The sequence below is a fragment of the Meriones unguiculatus genome, chromosome 19 (assembly GCF_030254825.1).
Source record: "Meriones unguiculatus strain TT.TT164.6M chromosome 19, Bangor_MerUng_6.1, whole genome shotgun sequence".
In the NCBI taxonomy this organism is placed as follows: domain Eukaryota; kingdom Metazoa; phylum Chordata; class Mammalia; order Rodentia; family Muridae; genus Meriones; species Meriones unguiculatus.
In genome coordinates this window covers 49,186,458-49,211,733 of record NC_083366.1, presented here as the reverse complement: position 1 = coordinate 49,211,733, position 25,276 = coordinate 49,186,458, and the positions used below count along the sequence as shown (strand labels likewise).

General features: G+C 42.7%; 1 protein-coding gene across 1 annotated transcript in view; it reads left to right on the top strand.

Annotated features, from left to right (window-relative positions):
- Positions 1–24,633, top strand: part of Mylk4 (myosin light chain kinase family member 4) — a 76,534-nt gene extending 51,901 nt beyond the window's left edge. The window contains exons 5-15 of the mRNA XM_021653668.2: positions 185–474; positions 2,257–2,362; positions 5,033–5,126; positions 5,215–5,324; positions 6,570–6,711; positions 9,620–9,690; positions 10,449–10,577; positions 11,200–11,352; positions 13,700–13,778; positions 17,062–17,129; positions 20,583–24,633. Of these exons, the coding sequence (XP_021509343.1) occupies positions 185–474; positions 2,257–2,362; positions 5,033–5,126; positions 5,215–5,324; positions 6,570–6,711; positions 9,620–9,690; positions 10,449–10,577; positions 11,200–11,352; positions 13,700–13,778; positions 17,062–17,103 (1,216 nt within the window). The 3' untranslated portion in view covers positions 17,104–17,129; positions 20,583–24,633. The remainder of the gene's footprint in view (positions 1–184; positions 475–2,256; positions 2,363–5,032; positions 5,127–5,214; positions 5,325–6,569; positions 6,712–9,619; positions 9,691–10,448; positions 10,578–11,199; positions 11,353–13,699; positions 13,779–17,061; positions 17,130–20,582) is intronic.
- Positions 24,634–25,276: the final 643 nt, after the last annotated feature.

Sequence of the window (25,276 nt, the reverse complement as noted above, 5' to 3'; positions counted from 1 at the left end):
CTATGTCTGGTAACTTACTTACATTTTGATGTCCTCATCTGCTGAGCTGGTCACCTCTGTGACACAGAGCACATCTTCTTCCCCAGACACCATCAAAAGAAAGTTTCAGTTCCAAGACTTTGACAATCTGCACATTTTTTCCCCCTTGAAATGCTGAAATCTGCAAATGTGTCTGGCTTTCCAGGTGCGTCAGTAATCTAAAGGCCATTTCTACACCAGGAATCCTTGGAAATTCGGCACCAGGGTCCACTTTCCAGAATGCTGAACAATCGGAGTCTCCCGGCAGCAGTAAGCGCAGAGTGGTGGAGGAGTGCTTCCTGAGCGAGGACAACAAAAAGAGCAAGATAGAGGTCACCAGTGTGGGGGAGGAGCCCACAACTAGGACTGAAGAAACCAGACAAGCCAGGGGCCTGGGTGACAGGCCCCAGGATGGAATGACCTCCTCTAGAGACCAAGACCCGGAAGACCCACTGGGTAGGACATGCCTTTTGTTCTGGACAAAATAGTTTCCTAGCTATCCCCAGCAAAAATTCCAACTTTTCTCTTATCCTGACAGCTTTAAGGAGACATATGCCACATTATTGCCATTTGTATGTTTAACTTGAACACTCTTCATGTAGACAAGAGAAACAGTCCTCTCTATCTATCTATCCATCTATCTGTCTGTCTGTCTATCATGTATTATGTATCTACCTATCTATCTATTTGAGGTGTGTGTGAATATTATGTAGTATATATGTGATGCCTATAAACGTGTGTGCTCCAGGTGTGCATCTTTACATGTGAGGAAATCACCAAGTGTCCTGGTTATCATTTTCTATCATATTCCCATGAAACTGGGGCTAGGCTTGTAGCCATAACATTGGGGTTACAGGTACAATGCTAGGCTTTGTACTTGGATCCTAAGGATCTGAACTCATGTTGTTAGGCTTTCACAAAAAAGCACTTTTACCCTCGGAGATATCTTCCCGGCCTGATCAAAATCTAAAGCAGTGAATGCTTCCTGAAGAATTCCCTCATGATTTTCTTTCTGAGTATATTTATGGCACGAGAGGCGAATGTTCACATCAAATTAGATTCCAAGAGATTTTTGCTTTCTGAATATAAAAATGCTAAGTTAATTAAACAAAATTAATATTACTATTTGATAGTATACTTGGAACAAGGTAAGTGCTCAGGAAATATATACTGGATAAACGCCAAGTTTAAAGAACATAGCTGTTTTGGAGCCAGGCAGTGGTGGTGGTGGTGGTTCCCCTTTAAATCCCAACACTCAGAGGCAGAGGCAGATCTCCGAGTTCCAGGACAGCTAACTCTGTCTCGAAAAACCAAAATAAATAAGTAGATAAATAAACAGCTGTTTCTACTCCCCTCTTTTTGTACCCTTGCTATATCTATGTAGCAGCTATTTTAATTAGTAAATGGGGATGAATGAGTTCATGAACAGCAATGGTCATAGGAAAATATGAAGACCATTAATTAGGAGAAATTTTACTAGTAGCTGTGCTGTTAGGATTCATGCTGATGTGGACTCTCACTTAAATATATGAGATGGAAGGCAGAAAGTGGGAGAAACTGGATAGCTGTAGAATATAGCTTACAGAGTTTTATTGGGTGCTTTATTTCCATTTAGCCAGGAAAAAAAAATCATCTCTGTACTTTAAGTGCCTCTGAAATAAAGCCTGAAACATTTTAAAAAGTAATACATAATATCAAATATTTCAATGACACAGGATATAATTCACGCTCTCCCCCTTTTCTCTCTGCTTTAATTAAAATATGAATTATACAGGGGCATTTTACAGAGAGATGGATCAATTAATTTCTCACGGTCAAATGAAAAATGGTCTCAGGCCTAAAAGCATACAAGAGAGAAATAATTGTGGTGCTGGAGAGCAAACCAAGAATGTTGTCCATGCTAGGAAAGTGCTTTTCTGCTGAGCGTCAGCTTCACCCCCAGAAGTGGGACTGTCGTGGGACTGCAGATTTCTCACTGCCTTGCATTTCCTAAAAGCTACCCTAAAGAGTGTGTGAATGACATTTCTTTTCAAAGACCCTAGATAACATAGTCTTGAGTTACAGTCCATTCATAGATGGGATGGAAATTTATGTTCTGGGGTCATTAGGAAGAAGACAGGTGGTCGATTGCGTTTCAGTCTTACGTGAGCAGAGTTTTTACTATGAGACACGCCGCTTGATGCCTTTGAAAGGAGGTCAGAGTCCTTGATGGGCAGCCCTTTTCTTCTCGTCTTACAGATGATGTCTCCGCTCCCATGGCTCCATTTGATCATCGGATTGTAATGGCCAAACATGCTGCCGTGGACAGTTTGTACACCGTGAGCAAATCTGAGATCTTAGGAGGGTGAGTGAGGCTCTGTTTGAACAGCCGCTCAGTAAGAGCAGGGAGCCCGACATGGCAGAAATGTTTGCTGATCTTGACTTGAGAACTACAGACACTAAAAACAAGTGTTTTAAGTTTTGATCATTGTTGAAAATCGATTTGTCCCTTGTCCCAGAAGGTTGTCGTGGTGGCTTTACTTCCCATTTAGCGTCTGCTTTCTGTGCCATGTCATAATGTCTGAGAGTAGGAAAAAACCCAGTGTGAGTCACCGGAAGGTCCAGGGATTGTCCAAACCCAGGTTTAACTCTTAGGAGGTGAAAAGCATCAGACCAATCTATTCCCAGTGGCGTGCTTGCTGGGTTTCCATGCTTGCTGTTTTAGCTTTAACTGTTATTTCCACCACCAAGTACAGCATGGCCTGTTAGTAGTTAAGTGTTCATTATGTAGTAGCTCATATTTTGCTAGGAGGACATATTGAAACAGGTCAAATACCACTGGGTTCTCAGAAGTTTTCCTAGGTTCATCTTCTCTATATTAGAGTATTTATATACCAATGTCATCATTTAGGTTAAAAAAAAAAAAAACTCTCCCAATGTGTATAAGACTATAGGCTACTAGGTAGCATTATTGGGTCATGGTGGAGCCTGTAGGAGGTGGGGAATAGCTGAATGGAATTAGGTCCCCAGGATCATGTCCTTGAAGGGACTAGTGGAAACCCAGTGGCTTCTCATCCTCTTCTACCCTTTGCTTCCCAGCTGCCATGAAGTTAGCGGCTCTTTGTGCTGTGCTGTGCTGTGCTGTGCTGTGCTGTGCTGTGCTCTGCTGTGCCACACACCCAAAGCATCAGGGCTGGGCGACCCTAGGCTGAACCCTCTGAACCCAAGAGTTGAAACAAGCCTTTCTTCCCTTAGGTTATTTAGCGTATACCTCATGTCTGTGTTCAGCTAGCATGACACTAACCAGTCTGGTGTGGTCCTTCCAGATCAAGTCATGTGAAAAACCTAAGCATGGAGATGTCAGTGTAGTCAGACAGTGACGCGACATCCCTGCTGCCCAGGCGCTCCTGAGAATAGTGCTAATGAGGGTAAAAGACACTTTCTTAATCAGGGTTACAGGGGGAGTACTTGGAGCTGTGTTCGTGGGTGCCGGCGAAGAGGGCCTCTGTAGTGAGAGTTGGAATCGAGGTAGTGCTTATCCACATTCATAGCAATGCAGAGTAATTTGGGGCTGCTTCTACCCCTGCACATGTCAAGCATCATCCCCCTCATCTCTGCAGGTGACAAGAATAGGGTCTTCTCTGGTTCAGTGCGTTGTTACAGAAGCTTTGCTTTCACTCCCTGTCATGATGGCCACCCTTGCACAGAGCAGAGACCTTTATCAAATAAGCATTAAGGGAAGCAAATCAAGCTGCTCATGTGTGTGCATAACATAAGTGAGAAGCTGGCATATTCTGTTTTCTATTATAATGAGATACTGAGGCTGAGTCCTTCATGATGGACACAGTTCAGTTAGCCTACAGTTCTAGAGAGTTAGGAACATGGCACCGGCACCCACTTGGCTGCGGTGAAGGGCCCTTTGGCTGTGTCACATCGTAGTGGATGACAACATGGAAAGTGAGAGACAGAGAGAGAGTTAGGAGGGGAGAGAAAGGGAGGAGACAGAGGGAGAGAGAGAGGGAGAAAATGAAGGAGAAAGAGATAATGAATCACATAATAGAACAGGAATGCAGCGAGTGACTGGAGTTTGCTTTGTAACTACTGTTTCTTGAGAACTAACTAGGGCCCAATAAGAACTACATCAATTCATCCCAAAGACCTCTAGTGACACAGTTATTTACCAATAGGTTCCAACTCTTAAAGGCTCCACGCAATTATCAGCACCTCTGTTCAGAGGACTCAGTTCCTAGTACTTGAACCTAAAAGGGCACACTTAAGCCATGTCCATGGAAGCAGCTGTCTTTTTTTTTTTAAAGGGTTTATTTATTTATTATTTATACAGTGTTCTACCTGCCTGTCAGAAGAGGGCACCAGATCACATTATAGATGGTTACGAGCCACCATGTGGTTGCCAGGAATTGAACTCAGAACTTTTGGAAGAACAGCCAGTGCCCGTAACCTCTGAGCTATCTCTTCAGCTCAGCCATTATCCTATAAACTATTAAACTGATATCTAAGCTAAAATACAAGTATTCATTGGGGACTTGTTGGCCACAATATGTACTTTTGATTTTACATATCTATGTGCAAATTGTTATTATTTTATTTAGATGGAACTTCTAGAATGATTTTGATATCCCTGACCCATAGTTTGTATTGTTTATGTGCTTATAAATTCTATTTTCTACATTTATATGTGTTCAGAAAGATTCTGAATTGTCTAAAATAGTGGCTTTCAAATTTTAGTATGCATATAAATCAGCTGAAAGTACGGACGCTGGGGCCATGTCTTCCTGCCTGCAAAGGACAGGTGCAGGGCTCAGGAAACAGTATTCTTAATGTTCCATGTACAGGGGAGATATATATGACCCATAAAACTCACCTTGGCCAGTACTGTTCCAGATACGGTAAACGTGATTGTAGGTTTGCTCACTTGAGAGACGAATGCCTGGGGAACTCATACTGTCCCCCTGGCAGAGACTGCTGTGGGACCCTGCAGACTATAGTCTCACTCGACCTGTCCCTTCTTTGACAGGGGCCGTTTTGGCCAGGTTCACAAGTGTGAAGAGAAAGCAACTGGCCTGAAGCTGGCTGCGAAAATCATTAAGACTAGAGGTGTAAAGGACAAGGTAAGGGCCGTGGGAGGTGGGTCTCTCCATCTGGAACAGACTCCACTGTATTAATTGACTGGTTTTTTTTTTCTTTTTTTCTCCTCAGGATGACGTGAAGAATGAGATTAGCGTCATGAACCAGCTGGACCACGTGAACCTCATTCAGCTCTACGATGCCTTTGAGTCCAAGCATGACATCGTCCTGGTCATGGAGTAGTAGGTGTCCTCTCCCTTCCGTTCACCTTCGCAGATCTTCTGCACGGCACTCATGCCTCAGCCGGAACCACGGGCAGCGCACCACTGGATCTGAGTTGCAGGAGAGATCTTGCCAGAGTCAGAAAGGAAAACTGCCTATAAGTGCAATCTCCCAGTGGGACTCACTGGTCAGACAGAGCAGGACAAAATAAGTGCAGCATGTGTCAAACCTGGGTCCTCTAGATCATCCTGCTGGGTGATCTACAGGAAAGTGGTTTGTGAGTTTTTCTCCCTTCAGTGGTGATTTCTGTTAGCCTCGGTGCTATGTTCTAACACTTTTAATGCATGCCTGAAATTGGACTGGTAACTAGAGGATAACTAAATGCCCAAGGTAGAGATTAACTAACAAGTTAGCAGCTCATAGTAAAGCAAAACAATTATGACAATTTGTTATGCAAATACAATCTCTATCTCAGAATACCCTGTGTTACACTGATCACAGGTGACCACGAGTAGCTAAAACCTGGCAAAATGGAGCTGTGGATGAGGGGTGGTTAGCGTTCATGAACACAAAGCACACGCCAAGCCCCTGGTACTAGGCTAAACAGCTTCATTTCAGAATCACTTTTGTAAAGACTCACTCAGCTCAGGGGGTATAGCGCCTGCCTAGCATGCGTGATGCTCCAGTTTCCATACAAAGTCCTACAAACAACCACCATCAGCAACACAAAACTCAAGTAGTTCTAATACTTAATAGACACAGAGAGTAGGTTCATTTTCACTTCAATTTTTAAAATGGTGGGTTTGTTTGCCATGGTATATAAAGCATTTGGAAAACTGAAGTATCCAACATCAGCTACATGGAAGCATCTTGCCATTACACTTAATCTAAGAACCCAAAAGGTGAAGACTCCATCTCACTTTCTGCTAACGCTGAAATCCCACCTTGTGTGTCCCTGAGTCCTCTTCATCCTCATTATCTGTAAAGTGATAGATGTGGCTCACCTAGAGCTGCAGCCACCAATAAGAGGGACTTTGAAACTTCAGTTCTGTGACATTGAAGCTATATACTTAAGGTGTGAGGCTGGTATCCAGCATAAGAATTGTAACCCATACAATTAGAAGGTAAGAAAATAACTACACACACACACACACACACACACACACACACACCTGTGGAAGAGCTAGAGGCACTCGGGCAGCATGAGAAAAAGTGTGTGGTGTTCAGGGAGTCAGAACTAAAAGTTTTACCTCTTCCCTCTGCAGTGTGGAGGGTGGGGAGCTGTTTGATCGTATCATTGATGAAAACTGCAACTTGACAGAGCTGGACACCATCGTATTCATGAAGCAGATCTGTGAAGGGATCCGGTACATGCACCAGAATTATATCCTCCACTTGGACCTCAAGGTAGAACATGTTTCCATCCTGTGAAATGCAAAGCCTCTCTATTTCTTCTCCCTGGCGGTTCAGGGGACCTGAGAGCTATTCTGTGCCAGCTTTGCAAAGTTGTATTGTCTCTGGCCATGTTTTCAGGAATTAATAAAAATCTGGATCTCTCTCTGCCTTTCTCTCTGTATGTCTTTGTCTATCTGTCTGTCTGTCTCTGTATCTCTCTGTCTGTCTGTTTCTCTCTTTCTCTCTGTCTTGCTTCTTCCCCTAGCCCAGCCATGAGCTAGCCTCCAGCTAGCCTCTCAATTCAGCTGGAACAGACTCATGTCACCATCACCTAGCACATTCAGGATTTCTCAACTTCTGTCGCCACCTTCAGGGACCCTTATTTGCATGTCCGTCTTTGGAGACTTTTTTGAGCTTATTGTAATTACCTGTATTAAATTAAAACAGAAGGTCATTTCCCTAAAAGTGTAGAATTAAAAGCAGTCCATTCCCACAGTATTCCTTACTCCTTACTGTCAGAGTATATGGTGGGAGGATTTTAGCCTTCAGTTCCCAAGTTGTACCTACCCTTTCCAGATCTTAAGAATCCCCAGTAGCCTCTTGAATTCTTCCAGGAAACTGGCTTGGGATTTACTTTCCTATGAGTTTGCTGAATACCGGGTAGAAACCATGGAGAGTGGAATGCAGAGCAGGTTCCAATGCCAAATAGCAGAGGGGGGAACCTTTCACAAGTCAGAAACTATGAGGCAGCCAGTCCACTTCCTTCCCACTCTCTATCTCTCTTCATTATGCAGCCTCCAGAACTAGACTGTAAATAGTTTTAGATAAAACCAACAAAAGACTGAACCCTAGTAACCCTGATCCCATCTATGTTCGAGTCAGTATCATAAAGTGCATCTTCTTGTGTGGCTTGATCATTTTCTCATTTCCCTGTTTGCACAGCATGACAGTGAGATAAATTGTGTATTCTATGTAACATACCATATATTGTAAGTCTCCAGGGATAACACAGCTGAATAAATCTGGCCTCCTTAAATAGGTTTCCATGGGCCTCTCTTCCTACAACTTGGCTTCCCTCACTGTCTGGATTTATGTGCCTTGCCTTTCCCATTCACTGTTGCACGGGAGGAGGAAGGGGGGAAGTGGTACATAAAACGACCAAGTCAGAGGTTAAAGATCATTAGCAAAGTCCTTGGCCACGATGAATATTATAATGAGCGTTTTCAAGGAGCACTTTTGTTCACTGTGGATATTCTACAGATAGTCCTAAAAGGATTTGATTGGCAGCTGGAACCAGGCGCTGACCTATCATAAGTCAGATGACTCCAACCGTGGCTTTGCATCATTGACGGAAGATTTGCAATGGGAAATTTTAGTTATGGCTTATATATAAAGATGATAATAAAGGTGACAGCTGGATGGCCCACGAGGGACCAGGTTTTTTTCAGAGAGCTTCTTGGAAATAAAAAGACTGAAGACATTGAGTGTGCATCAGTGCAGAGAGTCGAGAGGTGACTTAAAAGCAGTCTCCTATGTAATTTTATTTTCTACAAATCTTATCTCATAATGGACATTGTTTAGTTTTAACGTCATAGAAATTATCTTTTTGAAGTGCCCTCAAAGATGTTTACTTACATGCTGCAAAATACTTTTCAGAATGCCATGGTATTCTCTAATGACAGAACAGTTTTTACTTGTTCGGTTCATTATTTAAGCAGGACTCCTATTGCTCTAGTACAGCACCCACTTCTATCTAAAACGGCTTTTACTCTCAGACATTTGTTTTAGAGACATCTTGGGGAAATACTTCCAAAGATATTACACACAACCGATTAGATACTGATTTGGAGACACTACATCATTTCACAAAATGTGTCTGGGTTTCTGCCTCGCTTGGACCTCTTTTCCACTAGACAGGATGTGGAAGGGGGCATGGCCCACGTAAAGGATGGGGATGGAATCCTGGGCACCTGGCAGCTTTGCTAATGCCCGGCTCTTAGTGGAGTTGAAATTGGGATTTAAGAGTTCTTGGCTCTTCTTTGAAAATGCTGTTTCTTTTCTTCTTCTTCTTCTTTTTTTTTTAATGGATGACCTTGGCTTTAAATGAAATTACTTATTTTTCCCAGACTTAAAGTTTTCTTTCCCAATAAATATAGTTACATCTGCAGGACATTCCAGGGACACTGGGTAGTGGTACTTGATTTTGTCCCCTCCCCCAAGCCTGTCAGATTAGCAAGGCCAAGTTTTATTAGCATCTGATTCCAAGGGAACACTTAGTCAAGGACTTTAAGCACTGAGACTGAGCTCAGTGAGACCTTGGAATTTTGGAGGATGAAGAATGAGTAGGAGACAAAAGCCTTCCTTTAGCTTGCGACTTTCCCATAGACAAAGCACAAGGGAAAGATCCAGAGGTCAAAAATGTTCGCATCCTACGGCATATTCAGTGTGGCTGTTTAACTGCATCAGGCCATTTCTCCTGGAACTCGTAAATCTTGGGGGAAATATTTCTCCAAGAAGGAAATGTACTTAATACTTTAACAGGAGGAGGGCTCTGTCAGTTCTGAGCTGGCCTCCACCAGCCCGTTTGGAAAGTGCTGGTACAGCCTCCCTGTTTCTCTCCTTGCGAAGGCCCCTGCCTGAACTCATGCCTTATGGCAATCTGTAAAACCATGGAGAGGGACAGGCAGGGTAATGCAAGGTTGGAAGACAACCCACAGCCTCATTCACCACATAATTAGAGGAGAAAATACCCACACAGACAAACCAGGCCCCGAGTGAATACCCATACAGACAAACCAGGCCCCGAGTGAAAGGCCTGATATGTTTTTCCTGAGCATCTTGTATTTTTAGTTGTGGTTCAAGGACAATTTGAGTGAAAGATGGTTGTTTTCATTGCTAATGTGTCTCTTTCTCCTGGCAGCCTGAGAACATCCTGTGTGTGAATCGGGATGCTAAGCAAATAAAGATTATTGATTTTGGATTGGCCAGAAGGTATGTCTGTTTGGATGTAAGTACAGGGATAGAGGTAGGGGATGGGAAGCAAAGATGAACATGCCTTCATTTAGAATTACTTTAATGAAAATTGCCTTTACCCTAACCCTATCAGATTCGAGATTTGAGCATCGAGAAATTTCTATGACCCATGTAATTCTTAAAAAATGAGAAAAAAAAGTCTTAGTCCAGTGAACTTCGTTAACTTAGAAGAGAGTCATCCAGAATTTGTGCTTATCTCAATTTTTCCATTTGTTCCGTTTATAAAGAGAAGACTTTTAAAAGGTTGGTAGTTTAAGTGAGACTATAGCGGGGTCTGGTTTCTTGGGGGAACAAAGAATTTACACGAGTATGTAACAGCGCAGTGTGTTAATGCACAATAAGCAGATACTGTGAATTATTGCATCATCTTGTCGATTAGGAATGGCTTGTCCTGGCTGGCCATGGGCATGTGAAGGACGGTAACAGGGTATTTGTCACAATCTGTGTTTAGGTGTGTCCCAATTTTTCAGAGTGGATCTCTCACAGCTGTTTGAAAGTATTAAGGTTTTTATGGTTTATTTTTACTTTTAAACTCCCCAGGATGTTTTTTTACCAGTTTTTGACACTACGCAATTTCTGGCAAAAGTTTACTTATTTCTTAGTTTGCTGTATAATTGAAGTTAGTTTTACCGTTTAAACGGTGCCTGTTTTCAAAGTTCATTGGTTTGGATTTTTGATTGACATGCCCAACCCTCACCTTGTACCCTCAATTTCAGATACAAGCCCAGAGAGAAGCTGAAGGTGAACTTTGGAACTCCAGAATTTCTTGCCCCTGAAGTTGTAAACTATGATTTTGTTTCCTTTCCTACGGATATGTGGAGTGTGGGCGTCATCACATATATGCTGTAAGTGACTTCCCAGTCTCTCACACACTCATCCGCAAACTGTGAAACTGTGATATTCTAGAAGCTTTCACTAGAATGAAAGCCTTGATCTAGGTATTTAGAAAAACAATGTGTCATCTCCTATTGCTTAGGTTCTGTTGCATCTTACAATCAAAAGGAGGGAATTCCTCTCCCCACTATATCTGAAAAAAAAAAAAAGTCATGTATGTCTTCTCCACAGGTCACCTTAGGTCACATGATACCACTAAGACCCCTAAACATAAATTTTTTTAAAAAAATTCTGGGTATCTGTCTGTTTATATCAGTTTACACAGATCTGCTTGGGTTGTGCCTGAGCAGTGACATTCTGGGTATGTGACAGTACTTTGTCTTGCCAGCTGTAAAATACTTGAAAAGAAAATTTGTTTTATTGTTTGAGATTTACTGAAGTATAACTTCAAACTCCCTTGCTGCAGTTGCAGTCGGGAATGAGAGACACATGGTCCTGGAGGCAGTGATGGATTATATACATATAGTTTACTGCTGTTTTCTTGCTTTTATATTTAAGTGACAAAAGCATCCTGCCTATAAGGGGTTCAAGACTGTTTAAAAATATACTCACCCTGAATCCTGTGTCTTGTAGACTCAGTGGCTTGTCACCTTTTTTGGGCGATAATGACGCAGAGACACTGACCAATATCCTGGCATGCAGGTGGGATTTAGAAGACGAGGAATTTCAGGACGTCTCAGAGGAGGCCAAGGAGTTCATCTCTAAGCTCCTGATTAAGGAGAAGAGGTAAGCCAAGAGCACCTCATGTGGGAGGAACAGGGCTGGTCGAATGCTGTGTGAACCAAGGAGTTAGTAGATCCCGTTCCCTCAGCAGCAACCATGATGTTGGGCAGGCTCTGAAGGCAATGAGGCTTGACTCCTTGACCCAGTCTACTCGTGCCCAGGACTGTTTCAGTCACGAGGCTGGAAGTGGCTGCAAAACTTGTCTCTTTCTGAATTCTGTAATGAAGTGGCAGCAAGCAGGCCCTTCTGGTCGGCGTCAGGTGACCTGCCCTAGTTCTTTCATGTCTATACACATTTATGGGCCAAACAGTGTTATCTGCTTTTTGGACATTATTTCTTTTAATCACAGCCCTTAGCTCCAAGAGGGAGAAGTTTCTGTTATGACTGCTTTATGACAAGATATTATGTAGTTCCTATGCTAGGAAGGGGCAGGAATGACGTTAAATGTAAGCTGATCTTTCTTCAAGCTCACACTCTAACTGTCATACACACTTGTATTTTCCTCTTATGCTAAAAACACATTAATTTAAACTTCAGTGGATGAACAACTGTGATACTGAAATATAGGGGCTTGGGCTTAGGGTCATAGAGTGGGAAGGACACTGATTATTCACTTTAGATGGCTTTCTATCTAAACTATATGACATCTTCAGAGCCAGTACAGTTAATTTATTGTCGTTGTAGCATTTAGGCCCAACTATAAAATTTTTTCATTGTTACTTCATGACTGTAATTTTGCTACTGTCATGAATCACAATGTCAATATTTTTCAGAGGCAGAAGTTTACCAAGGGGACCGTGACCCACAGGTTGAGAACTGCTGCTCTAAAGGAAGAGATAACTTGGCTGAATAATAGCCTCAGTGTCGGTGGTGGTGGGAGGAGCAGTTTAGAAACTTAATTTCTTTGTCCTTGACTTTTATTAGGCACAATAACAGGCAAGGTTGTTATTGTTTTACATTTATGGATCCTAGACAACACAGAGATGGGAAAATGCCAACTTTTTTAAACTTTGGAGGATGAAAAACTCTGTATTTACTTTGAATGTCCGTGTGGGATCTGTGTATTTTTAACTTCTGGATACTCCTGTCGTGTCTGGAGAAGGTATCACAGTCTCATGTAAGGAAAGTGTGGCTGAGAGCCTTGGAGTCCCCGTGGCTAGTACTGAGCAGAGCTGGAAGCAGGTTTGCTGGACTCTGGCGTCTGAGTCCTTCCCACTCCTACAGTCCGGTGGCTCTTAAGTAGCCAAGGAGTATCAGATAACATTTTGACAGATGAGCACCTAAGAGCCTTTAAGCCAACACTTGGATGAAACTCGGGCCAAATATCGCTGTCATCAAATAAAGATGTGGAGTGCAAAAAATGAACCTGAAATATTATTAAAAGTCAGTTATGAGTACAATCTTAATAACTCTCTAAGTAAATTTTAAACACTTTTCATTCGCGTGGAGGAGTAATCATCTCTCAGCACCATCCCCTCGAAGTGATCAAGGGAACCCAACAGCAAAACCTTAGGGTACTAAAAAGAACCCTGTGAGGCTGGTGGGGCTGAGGAGATTTTAATAACATCTGCATGTTCAGGGTCCTGTAATGGTGATTTTTCTCAGTAACTTCATTGCAAGTGAAGACTTTAATATTTGGCATCTAATAAAGCAATTGTAGTGAGGTAATCCTCAACACTGAAGCTCCATGACTGCTCGAAACTGTTCTGCAGAAGCAGATTTCATATAGCAGCACTCAGTTTTTAATATGAAAGGTTATTTCAATGGGATGTTTCTCAGCACACTAAGTAAGCTTAGAAATTTTAGAGTTAGGCTGTAATATGAATTTTATTACTCTTTATGTTACTTTTTTTTTTCAAATTTTGTAAACCTTTATTCATCTCCAAAATAATATTGTTTCTTTGTAAGGTAATCTAATATATTCTAGTATGATTGTGGTAACTCTCCCGGTTCTGAACTCTTCAAAACTCTTTCATTGTTAACAGCCATATTCAAATATAAATGGTTTTTGAATTCATTGAAAATCACTGTAGCATTTTATTATAACTAAGAAATGTGCATTTGTTTCTCAATGGTTTGTTAAGAGTTCAATTTAAGAGTTCATATCACAGAATAATTACTTATATTTGAAAAAAAACCATTCAATACTAATAAGAATTTGACAAGTGTCCTGCTTGTGTTACCAATGTTGTTAGAGGTGATGGTCACTTCTGGACATCGTCATACCAAATAATTCCATAAGACAGGCTTGAATATGAATACTAAAACCTGTGACCTGAGTCAGAGACGGATTACTGACGGAGGTATTGTTTGGTGTGTCCCTCTAACATGCTTCTGAATTTCCCTTTAGTTGGAGAATAAGTGCCAGCGAAGCCCTCAAGCACCCCTGGTTATCAGACTACAAGCTCCACTCAAGACTGAGTGCACAGGTGACCATGCTTCCTCTTTCCTCTTTCTTTCCCACTTGTGTGTCTCCTCAGAGGCTACAGCCTTTAATGAGATTTCTCCTAATGTCTTTGCTCACAGCCTCAAATCTCGTACTAAAAATAAATTTCTTGAAGCGTTTTATTGAGATATTAATGTTATATTTTTATGTACGTTTCATAGATTGCTTTTAGCATTATGAAATGACTGCATCTGTTGTAAAATATGCCGCACCACAAAACCCATACACATATACAGATATATGGCTTGGGGTTTGTAAAAACACAGTTTGGAGAAGATATGCTAATATACATTTAGGAGAACTCTCTCCCCAAAACAAAATTCAGAATTCTAAATTCTCTATTCATCTTGCATATTTTTTTCTCCTCTGAGCACCAGATATAACTAATAATAATACTCAGCTTGGTGTGAGTATATGTTTGAGCATATGTGAAAGAGATTGTTATTGGAAACTAAAGACACAAGTATTTATTGAGTGCAGTTGAATTCATACTAAGCTAATCTCTTAGGGGGAATCTCTCTCTGCTCCCATCACCTTATTCTTTGTATTCCAACTTCCTCGTCTGTCTTTGTGGCGTAGATTTCATTTCTAAACTTCAGATTCACATGTCTACTTGTATCCTAGCTATTTCCACTTGGGTCTTCTCAGCCCTAAGTCAAAGTCATCTCCATCTTACCTCACTTTCAACCATCCTTCCAGCGAAGAGTGCCCATTAGGTGGCACCAATCAGCTCATGAGTATCTCCTGTTTCCTTCTTGTCTCAATCCCCCATCTCATACTTCATTAATCTCCAAGTTCTGCACCTTGTATGTTCTATGTATTTTGGAATCTCTGCAGCTCTTCTCATGCCTTGTTTCCCTGTTCTGGGGCACCTGCTCCCCAAATTGCTACAATGGCCTTCTAACTGGCTTTTCTGCCTCATGCGCTTTTCCCTTCCATATAGCCATGGATTATAGAGATAACACAAAGGCAGATGCTCTGCATTAAATAACTTTACTCAACACGTTGGCTGCTTACCTAGGATAGATGAACAGGGAGTCAGTATGCCATCACCACCTTCTGCTTCTGGCTTAAGAGAATATCTCTAATGCGTGCATTCGTTGGGTGGCTAGTGCCATGCTTGGGACAGTACATAGTCTCCACACTTGCTTTTCCTCCTGCTCTCCTCATCATACACACTCCCTGGGGTTTGGAAAGGAACTTCTTTCTGACCAGCAAACTCAGGTTCTCAGTTTTTCCACAGCCACATTTTATTGAAATTAAATCTACATCTAAATTCGGTGTCAGTACTGAGTTTTATTTGTGTCTGAATATACCTTTCCTTGATAATTGGTACTGATGCCAAATAAAAATAGACTTATTACCTAGCCAGTACCTCACCCAGACTGCATAAACTGCTTATTAGGGAGACCAATCTATTTTGAGCCCATTTTCCACCGATGTATTTTTAACCAGGAGTCTAAATACACTTTGACATGTCAGGACAATATAGAAACCACAGCAAGGAATTAATGACACTATCCAGGCTAAAAAGTGTTTAAAAGTATTTTAAACCATGTGATCACAACTACAAAAATCACCTTTTCATTATGCCACTCAACTGGTGATACCCGAGGCAAATAGACATGACAAGAAAATAATTTTAAGATCTCTGCACGAATCTGTCATTATTAAAGTTATACTCACGTGGCACTGAATCCAGCTGCTTTACAAAGATCGACACGTGTAACTCTCATACTGACCTTATAAGCCTGGCATTATTACTACCCCCATTTCGTAGGTAAGGACACTGAAGCGGGGACAGAGAAGTGCTGGTGTCTTGTCAAATCTTTATCACTCTCCTGATGGGTGGGAAGGGCTTGGAGCAAGTTTCTAGACCCACTCCAATCCGATATAGGGTTAGTGCTCCTGGGTGCTATATCCAACCAGTACATTTTATTTTTCAATGAAACAGAGGCTGAGCATCCCTTATCTACAGCGCTCTGGGCTAGAGGAGATTTTGGCTCTCTCCAGACTGTGAAATATTTGCATAGACAATGAGAACTCTTAAGAATGGGAGCCAACCTTGGCATGGCATGCCCTTGTTTCATATACACATTATGCCCACAGTCTTCAGGAAACAGTGCAGAGTTTTCAGTGAGCCCGCATTTTTTGACTGTTACTTGGACCACAAGGTGAGGCATGGGCTTTTGTATTTATGAGTTGTGGTTTTGGAACTCAAAAAGTTTCAGATTTTGAAGCATTTTAAATTTCAGATTTTTTGGATTAGGGATACGAAACCTGTTGAGACCAATATTTTGCAGGTTTACTTTTGAAGTAATCTATCTTATATGTTCTCAAAAATAAAAAAAAAATGTGTTTGTTTAAAATAAATTTTTAATTTTGATCCAAAACTATCATTTTGACCTAACTTTTATTTTAAAGTATTTTGTGTTTTATTTATCCCTTTTAATTGTTTTATATTTGAAAGCTCTTAATTCGCTTTTGATCAGTTGAACATGCCATCTTCTTTTAAGAAACATGTTTCTCTTTCTTTGAAATGGAGGCCTAGAAGTTCTCTGCCTCTTGGCATAGGCTCTAAGTGACACAGTAATTCTGCTCTGTCTTATGTCCCTGACCTTACACAACAAATTCCCACCAGAAACAGCCCTCTTAACTATCAGAACTCAGTAGGTACCTCCTACAAAATCCCTTGGTGCTCTGGAGCTAGAGAAATAAATGTGAACAAGGATGATGCGGCTTCTTTTCGCCTAGAAGAAAACTTCCTTGTCCCCTTCCTCCTGTTCTCAAATCTAACAGATCCTGCTGTTCTCCCAGTGGACGATAGAGCACGTAGGCCAGTGCCCACAATGACTGTCAGTCATTTTTCCATCATTATAACAAATATAAGAGATGATGAAGTTCTTGTGATATGTTTTTTTTTTTTTAATTTTACATCACAGTTATAATTTCATTGCTATTGGGCCTGTGGAGATATAAAACAAGAGGGTTCACTTTGTGGCCAGGAAGAGAAAGAAGAGAAGAACAGGGTAGGGTCCTATCATCCTCTTCAAGGTCATGCCCCCTGTAACCTATTAGAGGTTCCATCATTTCCCAGTAGCACCACAGGCTAGAGACTAAGCCTTTATTTAGCATATGGGCCTGGGGAAGGGACAGGACCATGAACCCATCGGCAAATTATCAGTTTTTCACATGCTCTCTTACTGTAAGTCAGAAGCTGATGAAAGCTGTTCTAACCCTTCCCCTAATGTCTCTCGTTTTCCTAGAAAAACTGCAGTTCTGCTGCTCAGAACCTCACGACCAAATAACTCACAGAAGGAGCCTTATTCAAAAGGTTGGTCTCAAGCCTTCTCCAACTCCTCCCATGGGAACAAATAAAATTACATTTGTTTTGGGGAATAACTGGGATTGCATCCCAGGAAAACCAGATTGCAGTCGTCGTGGAAATGTGTCTCGGAACTGTTGTCTGCGTGGTGTCTGTGTATTGCTTACGCGAGTGGAGTTAGAGGGAAATCGGGTATTTCTTACACAGATATTGAGGGAAACAGGCAGGCAGTCTTTGAGCTGGTGGGCTCCAATTAGATTAGTGTGTTTTCTTCACTCCGACTTTACCTTGTCCCAGTGGAGGAAGTACGGTTTCCTGCTGTGTGGGTTGTAGATAGTCCCACACCTCCGCTTGCAGAGTGGGACCACTGAGATAGCACAGGCAGAGCCCTGAGACTTCCTAGCCGAGGTGGGCTCCAGACTACATAGAAACCGTCTCGGGTTACCCCTTACAGTTGTGTAATGTCAGAGGCAGTGGGTGACACCCGGGAGAACAAAATGAGGCTACGTACCCTTCGCCTGAAAACAGTGAGTGAGACGCCCTGTTGTTTTAGAAGCAAAAGCCTGCATTCCCCGACACAGCAGCTGCCTCTGACCCTGGCTTTGCTTCCTGACTCCAAGAAACACCATTCCACGCAGATTCAGATATGGGTTCTTGGCCCCGTGTTCAGTTCTTGTTGAATTATTAAGGGGTGGCTTTAATGTATGCCTTCTTTTATACCAGTAATGATCTAAAGCAACAGGGAGCCAACCAAGAGAGACTTAAAGTACCAAAATTTAGCCCTTTTTGAAGGAGATACCTCCCTAATCTTAGAGAGAAAGCACACACTCATTCTTGCAGCTAAATTTTAAAAGCTGCACAGGGCTTTGTTTTTGAAATGGGCAACTAGCCCCCTCCCCAACCCCCATTTTGTGGTGCCTGGGACAAATCCAGAGCCATAGGTATGCTAAACAAGTGCTCTACCACTGAGCCAGGACTCCAACTCTAACTGGTTTTAATCTTTTATTCTGATCTGTATTTTTCTGGACCAGGGGTTTCCGCTGGTCTATCTGCCAGGATATATTCTTTTCAGTGGCCTTGAAGGAAAGGGAATAAATCAGCACATCATAGTCAGAGGCTCAAGCCAGGGCTTGGAAAATGCATAGCCTTCTGTGTCGGGGTTAAGAGTCTGTCATTTATTTAAGAATCTATGGACAGTCAAGGAGAAGGTTCGGGATTCACATATACAGGACATTCTTGTTTGTCAAAAATTGTAAAGGCAGTGAAGTGGGAGGAAGCAGAGCACTTTAGGGCCCACGGGAGCCCCAAGCCTAAGTGACAGCTTTCAGCCACAGCCTGCACTGCGAGCTGTGAACAGCCAAGGCCCCAGAGCAACCAGGCAGTTCTAGTCCCACCTCTCCTCTCCCCAAACTCTTCCTTTAGAAGCAGTTTTGTCCCCAGCCACCACAAACCCCCAGGGTTTGCCACAAACCACCTTCCCACAGAGAGTACTGGAGTGACTTTTAAGCCTGGTGGGAATGAACGCACTGGGTGACAGGAGGTTGCATTCCAAGGCAGGCCTGTCGCCAGGGTCTGTGGGGGAAAGAATGAAGAGGAAATGGTGGTGGGAGGAGGTAAAATCCTTCCATGCCAAAGCTGTCACTTTGAACCCACTGTGATGGAAGACAGCACAGCCCTTGCAGGGACAGAAACGGAAGCACTGAGCTGGTCATACTGTACAGCTGGGTACACTCTTTGCTGGAATTACTGCGCTCAGACAGGTTTGTCTCCTGAAGGTCTTGTGGGCTGCCTGCCTCCATTTCCCAGGCTCCTCTAGATCTCCTTGGCTCATGGGTCTCCTTGCAGGCCAAGAAGAATGGTCTCAGATCGACACAATCTGCCTGCTTCATTTTTTGCTTGCTTTCTCTTTATTCTCAGTTCTAGAGGTAGAACCCAGTCTCATGCTTAACGGGCATCAAGCCTCTATTCATAAATTAAAAGTTAAATTTAAAGTATTAACTCGGTACAGCCAACTCCAGACCAGCCTGGTCTGTAGAATGACTTCAAGGTCAGGCCAGATAACTTATTAAAGCCTGTCTCAAATTTTAAATCTATAAAAGAGAGCAGAGGCTCCAGCTCACTGGCATAGTGCTTTCCCAGTGTTCACGGAGCCCTGGGTTCAGTGCTCTGCCTCACACAGAAAGAAAGAGGAGCATGTGTATGGAGGTAGGAGTCAACACTGAGCAAGCCCACTTTCAGAAGATGAATGAGGTTTCTGGCAAGATCCTATGAGTGAAAGTAAATTTGAGATAATTTTTTTTTTTCCTAATCTGTTGGTTTGGGCTGGAGAGATGGCTCAGAGGTTAAGAACACTGGCTGTTCTCCCAAAGGTCCTGAGTTCAATTCCCAGTCAACCACACGGTGGCTCACAAGCATCTATAGTGAGATCTGGTGCCCTCTTCTGGTGTGCAGGCTCACCTGCAGGCAGAATACTGTATAAATAATAAATAAATGCATCTTTTTTTTAAAAAATCTGGTGGTTTGGTTAAAGATTGTTCTTGTGGAAAACAAAAAGATGTGGGTCCTACAAATAAGGTGCAACTCACGATGTAAATTGAGGCACATAAATATTTTTCAAGTCATTAGAGGTTTCTTGATGCACCAATGAAGCGATTTTAAAAGCAGCCCGGCCGCTGTCCATTCATCATTCTCAGCCTTGGGTGTGGGTCCTTTCTCATCTCTCAGGCATAAGGGCTGTGATGTTGCTCTGTGCCTCAGTCAGATGTGTGCATACGCCCTTACCTTTGTGTGGCTCTGACCACACGTTCAACTGTAGATAGAAAATATTGGGGAGGAAAAAACAACAACAACAAAAACAAAAACAAAAACAAACAACTGTGTCTGTGCTAACTGTGCCCACAGTTTCCTAAACAGGGGGGAACAATCATTCACACAGCTTTATACTGCTGCCACTATTAGTCACTGAGAGATGATTTTAAACATGTGGGGATTCATATGTAGGTTTCACACAAATTTTGTGCTACTTTATATAAGGAACTTTGGCTTCTGTGGATTCTGGCAAATGTGGGAGGGTTGGTGGAACACTCTCCCCCCCCCCACACACACACTGATATGATGGGTGAGCAAATTCCCTGCCTGGCCCAAATGCTCGCTTTGATGCTGAAGTCGGGTTGACCGTGGACTGACTGATGACAACAGCACAGGAGTAGCTATGCTTCAAATGAAACAAAGAGAGCTTTGTCCTTCAATATTGCAAATAATGTTAAAATACTCACAGGGACTTAAAAAAAAAAGCAGCCCTGGTGTGCAGTGGAGTCTGTCAAACGGTTTCTTTCTGTCTCACGCACGTACACACATACATTATGAAAAGTCATCTGTGGTTTTCCTACGGGGCACAACCAGCTAATTACAATTTTAAAGTCCTGCTGAATTAACAAGATTGGTATTTTGTTTGCTTTGCAGGAAAGCTGCTGCGGTTGCTGCTGCTTTGAGAAGGCTTTTGGAAAAATCAGCAGTTCTGGTGCCTTGACCCCTGTGTTGACTGGCAGCCATAGCCTGGGCAGCCTTGAACTTGAACTTGGAGAGGCTCTCTTGTGCTCAGTGGGTGACCCAGGGCTGCTCCCCAGGGGCTCAGGCAGATGCCCACATCCCACTCAGTGCACAGAGGGGGAGATGTTTCTCTGCCTTCTCGGGTTCTTGCGCTTCGATGTTTGCTTTTCGTTGTGGATATGTTAGTGGGGTAGCAGGCATGCTGTGCTGTCTCTCAGATGACCAGAGCAGTGCTTGAGATGTGAAAGTCTGGACGATGCATCTGGAGAGAGAAAATGGCCTCCAGCCATTACACTGTGCTTCTTAGGGGGGCAATTGTATCACCAGCAACATTCTAAGGTCTGGACACTTTGATTTGCATTTCTATGTGGTCTGAAATGGGGTGAATTTGATGCATAATTCGATTGCTGGAACTTAAGGCTTCTAAGGCAAGAGCCATCACATATAGCACCTTCCATGTATTCTGAAATCTCTCTCTGTTTCTCTCTCTCTCTCTCAAGTGCAACAGTTTCTACCCAGTAGCTGATTCCATGTTCAGATTCATAACACACCGTTTTACAGAGTGTTCCTTGCTCTGGTCTACTGGGCAAGTTCATCTCCCTTGAATGCATTGGTTTGAGGAAGAGTATATTTGTAGTTAGTCTTTAAAATGACAACCTTAAATAGACAGTCAAGAGCTTCCCTCAAGCCCTAGGTGACACCAGGAGGTGATGGATCTGTGCATTCTGGGGAAAGACAATGCTCAGCCTCCAGGGTTGGTGACTCGACAATGGCTCTCCAGCTTCTGGGTAAACTGAAACGCTCAAATGACCAATAATCATAGCTATACAAATTCACAACTCTGCAAATTCTCATGGGGGTCAATGTTTATAAGGGCAAGGCAAAACTAATTTTTGGGTTGCAAACTTTTTTTTTTGAGACAGAGTTTTATTGTATAACCGTGGCTGGCCTGGAACTTGCTGTGTAGGCCAGGCTGGCCACAAATTCAGAGCTCTAACTGACATCTGCTCCAGAGTAGATATAAGTACTATTCCACTGACATTCAGCCTCTCATCTCCAAATAGTCATCGTATTTAGTTCAGCAAAGCAATGCCTTCTTTTTAGCCATAAATTGATGTCACAATTTAGCCATAAATCGATGGGTAAGTATAACCTAGTGGCCCATGGCTAATTGCCAAGCCCTCACAGCCATCGGCATGCCCACCAATGACTAATGCTCCTCATAGTCTTTTCATTCCCGACTCTGAAGAGAAGGGGAAGTAAGTGCCACTTAGTGAAGGCCAGTATCCATTTTATTGTTGCGCTCGCCATAAGCATCTGCTTCTTCCTGCCAGCGTTCTTATGCTGTGGCACGTCTTCCCTTCTTTTGGCCCTTGCATTCATCCAAGGTTGGTTTTAATATTCCTATTAAATGTTTCTTTCTTTCCTTCTTTCCTCCTCCTCCTCCTCCTTCTTTTAAAGAAAAGGCACACACACACACAGAAGCTGGGACGAGCAGGAGAAGTTCTGACTTCAATGTTCTATTACTGTGCTATGCTTAGCTGATGCTGTTCCCTGAGTATGGGGGGAAAAACACAAGCCAGTTCATGCATTAATTTTCCTTGACCACAGCAGGCTGGCTTTCACTCAAATGCTAAATGGGACACAAGAGTCTGGTTGGAAACCCTACATAGAAGGGCATTTTCAGTTCTGGGCATGGACTCTCCTCCGGCCTGAGGAAGGGATCTTAGGCAAGACATGCAGCTTTCATTCTAAACTCACATTGGCTGGTCCTGTCACATGTGGAAAGGACAGCTTAGGTCGCACACAGGCACAATTTCTTGGCCACCTGAATCCACACGATGACCCCACAGCTAGTGGGCATGATGGCTTCAGTTTTTTCAGTTTTGTTTTTTCAAGGTTTAGAAAGGAGACTGCTTTGAGAGTGGATCTTCCAATGCGCAGTTAAGCTTGCACATTTGGATAGGAAGGCAGGTAGCCCCATGCCAGCGGGAGCATTTCATAGGCGAGCTGAGATGAGTTCCATCACCAAGTTGACGACTACAGACTGAGTTACTGTGGTGCAGGAGAAGATCAGTCTAGCTTTGCCTGGGGAGATCAAACCAGATGCCGGTGCAGACTCAGAAGTTGGGGCTGGCTGTTCTACAGCTCTTGTCATCAACTTTTCCAAGGGGGGTGATCGAGATTTGGAGGGGCTGTATTCTCCTCCACCCTCTTCATGGACAAGAGGCTTTGTTCCACCGGATGCTTGAAGCTGCCACTTTCTTCAGCTCATGGAGGAGCACCAGCAAATCTTGCTGTTCAGCAAGAAATAGCCTGTAAGCAACTGTGGAGAGAGTGTGTCCATGTTCAGAATTTGGAAGACACCAACACTTAATCAGAATCAGTTGTTATTTAAGAACAAGGAGAAAAAGGGCTCGTGCTCCCATTTGCTTCATTAAAAATTTTTTGGAAGACAGCTTAGAGCAAAGCTTTACAGGTTAAATTAGGTAACACATATGTGTTGAGATCCAGGAGTTTATTTTTGGTGGCTTTTTGTCCAATTGATACTAATTTATTTTCTTTCTTTAAAATGTAAATAGGCATGTGTAATTTGACGTTTTGAAGAATATGTGAATAGTTATGAAAATTAGAAGAGTCAATTTTTCTTGTTTTGGAATAAAAAAAAATGAATTTTTATACCAAGGAAATGAGAGTTATGCTCTTAATTCATTCCTTCTCCTCCTGCATCCTTCTTGCTCCCTGTTACTCCCTCGCCTGGACAAGGGGTGCCAATCTATATACATGTGCTTTTTTAGTTTGGGCTCTGGGCCAGCTCGCTTGGAAAATTTACTTGTAAAAGTATAAGCAAGGAGGAGAGGCAGGGGCCTGTGGGCTGTGGATGTTAGGCTCAGCTCTGCCATCTCTGTGGGCCACACAGGCTGAAGCTCAGTGTTCAGTATCTCCAGAGCGAAGACATTGTGCTTTCTTTTTAATTTTTTTCTTCACTTATTCTTTTTCTTAAGTTAGAATGTAGTCCATCTTCTTCGTTATGATATTCCTCTAAGAGCCAACCAACCTGTCTGCTTGCCTCCCTCTTTCTCACTTCCTTTCCTTTTTCTTTCCCTCCATCCCCTCATTCCTTCTTTTCTTTCTTCTTCTCTCCTTCTCTCCCTTCTTATCTTCCTTCTGTCTTTCTTTCCATTCTTCCTTCCTGCCTGCTATCCACTTCCTCTCTCTCTTCCTTTCTCCTTCCCTACTTCCCTCTCTTCTCTCCTCTTTCTTCCTTATTTCCTTCCTTCTTGCCTGCCTTCTCTTTCCTCCCTCCCCATTCTTCTTTCCCTCCCTCCCTTCCTTTATTCCTTTCTTTTATTCTGGGAATGGACCCCAGGACCTTACACACACTAGGCACAAGCTATACCACCAAACTGCACATCCACGCCTCCATGATCTTTTTGAGAATAAAACTTAATTTCCAAATGGCAAAGTGCCTTCGGTGACACAAGAAAACAGATGAGTGACACTGGGTTCCAGATTCCAATTATGTCCTTCGGTAGCCTGAAATCTTCAGTTTTTCAAATTAGAAGCATCACACATGTCTTCTTGTCCTATTTTGGTGAGGTGTTTCTGTAAGTGACCTAAATATGGATAGTCTCAGCTTCCATGAAGGCATGGTTCCATGGTTCTACAAGGCAACCACCCATTCAAAAGAACATAGGCAACCCCTGAGTGGAGAAACTGGACATGCATTTTGCTGTCACCCTAGCTGACAGATGCCAATGTGTCCTTCTGAAGAGGTTCATTCATGCAGATCAAATCTAAAAGTGGATTGTGTGGTGACCGAATATGTCGTGTATATTTTTATTTCTGAATGTAGGAGGAATATCTGGCTGTATTTCCTTGCCTTGTGAAGGTGTACTGTAAGCGATATATGTGTGTTACATTAAAGAACAATATCTTATTTTCTTTGTTCTAATTTATCTTTGTTAATGATCTGAACTGTTCAATAAAGATGCCTTGGCAAATGCAACAAAATCCCCCTCCTTTTTGACAGTCTGATGATACATGACATTAAGATCTCCAAGGTACCTTTAAAAAGCTTCATGCATATAGGGGTTCCAAGACCCTCTGTGTGACTAGCAGACGGTTCCACAGGAGGAAAGTAGCTTTCTCGCTTGATATGGTTGTTCATTGAAGGAGTTATGATTTTTTTCCTATTGATCTAAAAATATTGACAAACATATTTATATCTGTGCAAGTTGTCTGGGGCCAGAGTGAAGTGGAGCTGTCCAATCCCTTTAAGACAGTTTCATGACTCTTCAGCATCTGCCAGTGAGAACCTCATGGCATGGACCCCAATGCCGAGTGGCTGCAGTGCCGTAGGCTGCAATGTTGTCTCTCAGGCCTGAGTGTCTACTCTGGAGATGTGACTGTTCAGCTCCCAAATCTGCAGCAATGTTGGACCTGGTTGAGGCCTGCAGTGATGTACTCTTGAGCCATGGAGTCCCTACCTAGGGACACAAATTTTCTAGTCCCTCAGTTGGCTTGCTTTTTCCGCCAGAGTAATTGTACACCCCTCTTGAATCCAGTCTCTCAGGCCTGACCTTTTAGGTGAGTCATCTGACTTG